The following is a 6,906-nucleotide window of genomic DNA, read 5'->3' as shown; positions in this document are numbered from 1 at the left end:
CTACAGAAAACCAAAGTAATCCTTTTCTGATGTGGAAGTTCAGACTGTGCTGCAACCACAGAGCATACTCAGACAGAACCTTGCTCTGATACCAATTGTTAGCGGAAACGTGAAACTAAAGAACAAGGAAGAACAACAATATTTAACGTGGTTCGGATCAAAATGATCCTACGTCCACCAAAGAACAACTGCACCAATATTTATTTCACTATACAAAGAATATAAGTGAAATACTACAAGAGAGAGAACACAATGCCTTAGAAGGTGAGAAGGCAAGTGAAAGGATGATTTGAAAATGAATTAAGAGCTACCTATTTATAGGAATAAATTCATCCTATTGATGTCATCCATGACATCGCTATGTGTCAAAATTGTCAAGGTTAAGATAGCAAACCATTTTATGGTTTGCCTAACTTTCACCTACCAAGATACAATCTTTGACTTGTATTTTGTACTAATTATCTTCCTACCAAATATTCATATTAATTCATCTTCCATTTAGTTTGATTCCACAAGAACCAAAACCAACTCTTTCATGTAGTTATTAGACTAGAGTGGCACTCTATTGGCCAGAAGATGCTTTTATGCGCGGAGATATTCACCTTCTCTAGTTACTTTAGCCTATGCTTTGATGTTTTTTTGTGCTATACTGCACAAATTTTGTTGATGGATAATAATAATATAACAGTTATACTAATATAGCAGTCATTTCAAAATGCATGACGAAAAACTTTTGAGAATACGGTTGTAACCTTTGCTTCTGATTAATTTGCAAATCAATTTTTTCCCCAAATCGGTTGCTATGTGATGTTGTATTTATGAGTTCAATAGAAGTTTTTTTATCTCTTTTTTATCGCACTGCCGTAATGAGAATTTGTTGGGTACTTGTAACTTGTACCTGTTATTTTGATAGTTACAGTATGGATTTTGTGCATACATGTCTATAGTTATATCTTTGATGTTTGAAAACAAACACATACACAAGTCTAACTTCATTGTTTTTGATGATTTTACTATCAGTTTTTCAATGGATATCAATGTTGAAATACTTGTTGTCAACTGCAACTGCTAAATTCAGATATCATGCAGTTGTAGCATAGCAAGCTCAACAATGTAACTGTATAACTTTGTTCCACAACTAAATGTACATGGCAAACTATATTATGTTAATATTTAATTTAATGATGCTTCCTTTTATTGGATAATTCAACTACACCATAGAACCAACCATAAAATTATTTTTTGCAATATTGGATCTCATTAGTACAACAATGTTCAGGAAATGCCTAGTATTAACATAAGGGCTTTTAGAATCTTGGTCAAGCCCAAACTGTTCTATATATTAACTTAATTACTTTTAAAATTAACTAAGCATGAATTGTTACTCACCAAATATATTACTATTTTGACAAATATTTACTAAAACTTTATTCTAAAGTAAATAGTTTTGAAAGCTTGGTCAAACAAGCTGTTAGTCAGCAAAGCATGGAACCACTACACAGTTATAGGATTATAGCATATATTATTTGAGAAAATGGTCTAAAACCCCTCCTAAACTATATTTGAAATCTCTACAACACACTTCAAGTTTACGAGTGTCCTATTATCCACCTAAATTGTTTAAAACTGATTTACTCCCTAAACGTTTATGTGGCACAGTCTGTGTATTTCACTCTCAAAGAGAGTGAGGACCAAAACAAATAATAAAATTTTATTTTTCATAAATTTGTTTTTAATTATTCTTTTTTCTTATTTATTTCCTTTCTTCTTCACAACAACATAAACCAAATCTTTCCATCACTCACCTTCTCTAAGCTTGGATTCACCATGAAATTTTATTCTTCTTCTTGATTCTAGAATCTTTTTTTATTCAATTTGTGCATGAAAATATGAAATTAGGAAATTTTGAATATCAACTCTTTATTAATATTATTAAAATTGATAATCATCATGCCTAACCACACAGCCAATTGGGTTAGCAAATTCTTATCTTGATTTTTTGGTGCCCTAGTAATGAATTTTGGGTTGTCAATGAAACACATTTGTAATTTGGAAAAGAGAAATGAAAATATCCATTGTTGTGAAGTCATTACCTCAATTTGAAGAATTCAACAAATTCATCCATGAAAATAACTTGAGTATCAATCAATAGTGGATAAAACAGTTAGAAAAAAAATCCCGCTACACTTTACCTTTCAAAATTGATAAACTTTTGATGTTTGCAAGAAGATGAAATGGTGGAAAAAAGATTATTCAATTGCAAAAAATGAAAGATTATCAAAGGCTTATAACTTTACCTTTTAATAATAAAATTTAAAATTTCATAATTGTACATCCCATAAATGTAAGCTTAAAACTACCATAAATAAAACTTGAAATTTTCTCTTCATGGCGAAAAGAAAAAAAAGAAGAAAGGGGATGGAAAGAGATTGAAACAAATATAAAAGATAAGAAAGAGATAATACTCTTTTTATGAAAAAATAATTTGTATGACGTGGTGTATTAACTTTCTAACACAAATCTGATTGTGACCTTTAGGGGGCTATATATTCCATTTTTGAAATGTACAAGGGGTATTAGGACCCGTAAAGTTCATGTAGTTAAAAATCCGATAATAGATTAAGAGCGCATTTGACTATTTTCTCTATTTGTTTTGGCAGCAAATGGAGAATCACTGATTACATTGGGATGAACATTGTAAAACAACCACCCATACAACAAAATACAAAAAGATCAAAAATCCTGTCAGTAACAGATTGCCAGCCAGAGTGCAGATCTTGGAAAACTCTAAAGAAGTTTATGTTTGGAGTATAGAATTGCTCCCAGTTAAACAATCAGCCTAACAGTTGAGCTCTACCAATGGAGTTCTTTCATCAGTTCCTATTTTGGCAGTTGAAAAGGGAGTTCTAGAATGGTGGCCTCTCCCTAAATTACTATGTTGATGCTCATTCTCTTCCTCGGGGTTCTCCAATATTTTATCCAAATGTCTTACAAGTTCAACATCTTCACAGCATAATTCACTCATTCTTCCATGTATTCCTTGCATTTGTACTAGTAATTCCTCCCTACCTACAAAGAATTTCTTATTTTCTTCAAGCACATCATTTTTGTGGGACTCAAGCTCCTGAATTCGGGCCTCCAAGTGCATCCGTTCATTGCCAAAATGAGTGTTTAGCTCTTCCGATTCCTTTTTACTTTCTTGCAACAATATTTCCAGCTGCTCCTTGGTCTGTCTTGAATCAGACAAAGATTTATTTAAGACTTCCAATTTCTGATGTGTATCACCCAATTTCAGCTCTAACTCGGCAATCACCTTGTTTTTCTCTTTAATCTCAAGTAATTTTAAACCCTCAGCAGTAATCAAAGCTGTAAAAGCAACTTCTTTACATGTCATATCTTCCTCTAAATCTTTGGCCTGTTTGAGAATATCTTGTATTTTCCTGTCTTTCTCTTTCAGATTCAGCAAGATGTTCTCCTTCTCCTGATCAAAAGCCTTCCGCACATCTGATTGTATTTGCTCATTCTGAAGGTCTTTATCAGCCAACTTTTGCTCCAAGCAAGAAATCTTAGTTTGAAGAATTTCTATGGTGTTATCCTTGTCTTCTGCAATTTGATAGTATTGTCGCTTCTCCTGATTTAAATCATTCGCTGCCTCTGTTCTTTCAACAATCTTCAACTCTGCTTCTGTAATCTGTTGCTGTAGCTCATTAATTTTGGCTTCTCCCTCCTTTAAAATCCCAAGTAAGATCTCCTTCTCTTGCTTTTGGGAAAATTGGTTCCCTTCAAGGTAGTCTTTAAGATTTCCTGCTTCAGCTTTCCACTTCTCTAGTTCAAGTTTGCTTTCTTTGACTTCTTCCCTTGCTTTGGCCAGGTCATCTTTAGCTTCTTCTGAAGCAGCAGAAGCATCTTTGAGAGCATTACCCAATTTCAACACCTGCTCCCTGAGTTGAACTTGGCAATCAGATGACTCTTCAAGCATCTTTTTGTACTCAATCAGTTGTGCCTCTAAAACGGTTGCTTGTTCACTCTTTTGATGTACCAAACTTTTGCTATTTGGCTCTTGTTCCGCGTTGGCTCTAGAGAGCTCCTTGCGACCAGTATGAAATTCTGATTTCAAAACCAAGATTAACACAGATATCTCTCCAGTAAGAACATCACATGCATCACGGCAATCTTCCAGCTCCTTTTCTAGCTCATCTATGTGTTTTTCTTTACCGTTTAACTCAGACATGCACCTTTTCATATCTTCTGCCACTTTTCTTATCTGAGAGCTCCATTCAACTTCCTTTTCTTTGAGGTTTAAGGAACATTTCTTGTGTAATTGCTTCAAATACTGGTAATTGCTTTGCAGTTTCTTAAGTACAGAAGTGGCAGTACCCTGGAGTTGAGACTCTTGAAGCTCTTTGAGAGATCTTCGTAAATCTTGATTTTCCTGTTCAAGCTGTAAATTTTTGCATTTTGTATCCTTGAACAGTGCTTCTTTCGTTTGGAGTATGTTTCTTAACTCTCCAATTTCTTCATCCCTCTTGATGGTCAAGTTCTCAAGCTTTGAGTTTGCTTCGTGGCACTCTAAAGAGATATCATGGAATCGTGATCTAAACTCAGAAAGTTCAATTTCCAGAATTTTTCTTCTGCTTTCTCGATGAGCTAAAGCTTGGTTACTCATGCTTAATTGGCTTTGGAGGTCTTCTGAGATTTGAGTCTGAGAATCCAATCTTGCTTGCAATGAAGAGATCTCTTCAAGCATTGCTGACTTTTCCCGGACCCACTCCACCTTACTGGTTTTAAACTGATCATGGTTTCTTTTGTGAGCTTCTTCAAGGTGTTTGAACTGTTCACTCTTCCACTTCAACTGATCTTTTGCAATCCTATTTTCTTCATCAAGTTTTTGGATAATGGCGTCTCCATCTTTCAGATCTTTGGATGCCCTTGTTTTTAGCTCTGATTCAACATATATTTCCTGCCTAACTGACATGATTTGCTTAAGAGCATTGATTTCTTTATTACTTGCGGAAATCTGCATTTCTAAATCTTGAAATTTGGATGTTGCTTCATCCAGAGCCAACACCAAATCCTTGTTTTGTACTTCCAACTTCCCAATTTTCTTCCCATAATCTAGTTGCAGCTTCTCATGAGCAGAGCTAAGATTCTGGACACATGACTCTTTCTCATGTAAATTGGACTTGATGTCATCGTAGAGTTTCTTGATCTCAAATATTTCCTCAGATTTAACAAATAGTTCATTTGCCTGTCTATCGATCTCCAACTTAGCTTCTTGAAGTTTTGATAATTGATCAATGTGAGCTTTCCTCAAACTCTCCGTCATCTCTGTTTTGGTCCGGCATTCTTCTCTGAGCTTTTCCACCTCACCTTTAACAACATCTAGCTCCTCATAAACTTTGTCCATCCGTGTAACCTTTTATGTTGATGATTACCCTTCTGATATGCAAACACAGCAGTTTACACTTAATCACTTGAGCTCCATAAATTCTGTATTGTTTTACCTTCACCTTACTTAAGGTGAAAGGATACAAAAAAAAAAAGCTATTTTACCATCATTGAACACTCTTCAATCGGGGAATTATCAATCACAGACAAAAGAATTCTTAACTGAAGCAAGGGCTTGGAGAACCGTTAACGCGTAAATTACAAATTAAACAAGCAATAGACGAACAAAGACATATCTATTCATCCTATTCTCCATCTGTCTAACTGGAGTCAACAATATGAATGTTATTCAACATTACTTCCCTTTCAAAAGCTGTGGAATACGCGGGATTGTCTGTATAATCACTCCCCTTACACTACTACCATATGGATCACGAAAGAAAAATTGCACAATAATAAAAATCTTCAGGTTTAACAAAATTTTACAGGACACTCACGAATTAATTGACCAAATCAACCATTTCGTCATCCTTTTCCCCTGATTTCACCCCCTTTTTTTCATTTTTTGCTAGACAACCAAATTGAGTAGGAAAAAAGATAGCAGAATCAAGAAATTGTTGAGGTTTAGTTAAAATTCAACAAATCAATCGACCAAATGAAGAAAAAGGGTGGACATAAAATTGAAGATACAGAGAACAACAAGGCATTTCTACAACAATTACGGCATGATAATGTAGAATTCCACAGATAAATGATTCCATTATTAACTAATTGACACAAAACGAAGCGTTACCTTTAATCGGAAACAAATAACAGTTGAATTCAGCAGTAGAATCGGCTGTCCTGTCTCAATCAAATTATTAGGGCTTTCTCACTGAGGGAGATCTGGAAATAGAGGGGCTTTGAAGCGGGAACTTATTTTTGAAATTTGAAAAAACATAATGTATTATACGGCTTGTTGATGAACTAGTATATGGACACGTGCATTGCACGTTTACTATTAAAAATTCATATAATTCTTTTTAAAATAGTATTTGAGTTACAATAAAAATATGAAAAATAAAATGATAAACGTTTTTAGTGAATAAACATATTAATAAAAGGGCAATGCCCGATTTAACTTTTAAAAAACTGTTTGCACTGTATAGTTAACTTATTGAAGAATTTTTTTTGCATTTAGTCCTCCATTTATTATAATTTTGATATAGAAATTTTATATTTGTTTTAAAAGACAAAATAAAGTAGCAAAAACAAACATGGAAGCACACTATCTTATGATTAATTTTCTTAAAATATCTTTTTTGTCTCATAGAATAGAATAAAAATAGCGAAATTCTTTTATAAAATATCACTCTTGTCTCTTAGAATAGAGTAAAAATGTTGAAATCAAATTAAATTAAAAATAGTTACACAGGATATACAGTTCAAAAAGATAAAATGTTTGACAATAATTAGTAAAAGATAAAATTCTCCTTCTCATTCTCATGAAGTAAAATGCAATTAAGTAATTCAAATTTA

The 6,906-nt window shown here is 33.5% G+C and overlaps 1 protein-coding gene across 3 annotated transcripts; it reads right to left on the bottom strand.

The window, feature by feature from the left end:
• Nucleotides 1-2,597: 2,597 nt before the first annotated feature.
• On the bottom strand, nucleotides 2,598-6,293 carry LOC107031984 (uncharacterized protein At4g38062-like). 3 transcript variants are annotated; one of them, XM_015233519.2, is made up of 2 exons: nucleotides 6,182-6,293; nucleotides 2,598-5,514 (listed from the first exon to the last, which is right to left on the bottom strand). In XM_015233519.2, the coding sequence occupies exon 2, from the start codon at nucleotides 5,405-5,407 to the stop codon at nucleotides 2,840-2,842; it is 2,568 nt and encodes an 855-aa protein (XP_015089005.1). In that variant the 5' UTR covers nucleotides 5,408-5,514; nucleotides 6,182-6,293; the 3' UTR covers nucleotides 2,598-2,839. The 3 variants fall into 3 exon arrangements, with proteins under 3 accessions (XP_015089005.1, XP_015089007.1, XP_015089008.1); XM_015233521.2 differs by having other exon boundaries at nucleotides 2,598-5,510; XM_015233522.2 differs by having other exon boundaries at nucleotides 2,598-5,439.
• Between the last annotated feature and the right edge of the window lie 613 nt (nucleotides 6,294-6,906).

The sequence above is a fragment of the Solanum pennellii genome, chromosome 10, assembly GCF_001406875.1.
Source record: "Solanum pennellii chromosome 10, SPENNV200".
Taxonomy (NCBI): Eukaryota; Viridiplantae; Streptophyta; class Magnoliopsida; order Solanales; family Solanaceae; genus Solanum; species Solanum pennellii.
Note: the sequence above shows the minus strand (reverse complement) of the source record. Positions and strands in the feature narration are given on the sequence as shown.

Coding starts and splice junctions, on each gene's coding strand:
- LOC107031984 (XM_015233519.2), bottom strand. CDS start 5,407: ATGGACAAAGTTTATGAGGAGCTAGATGTTGTTAAAGGTGAGGTGGAA.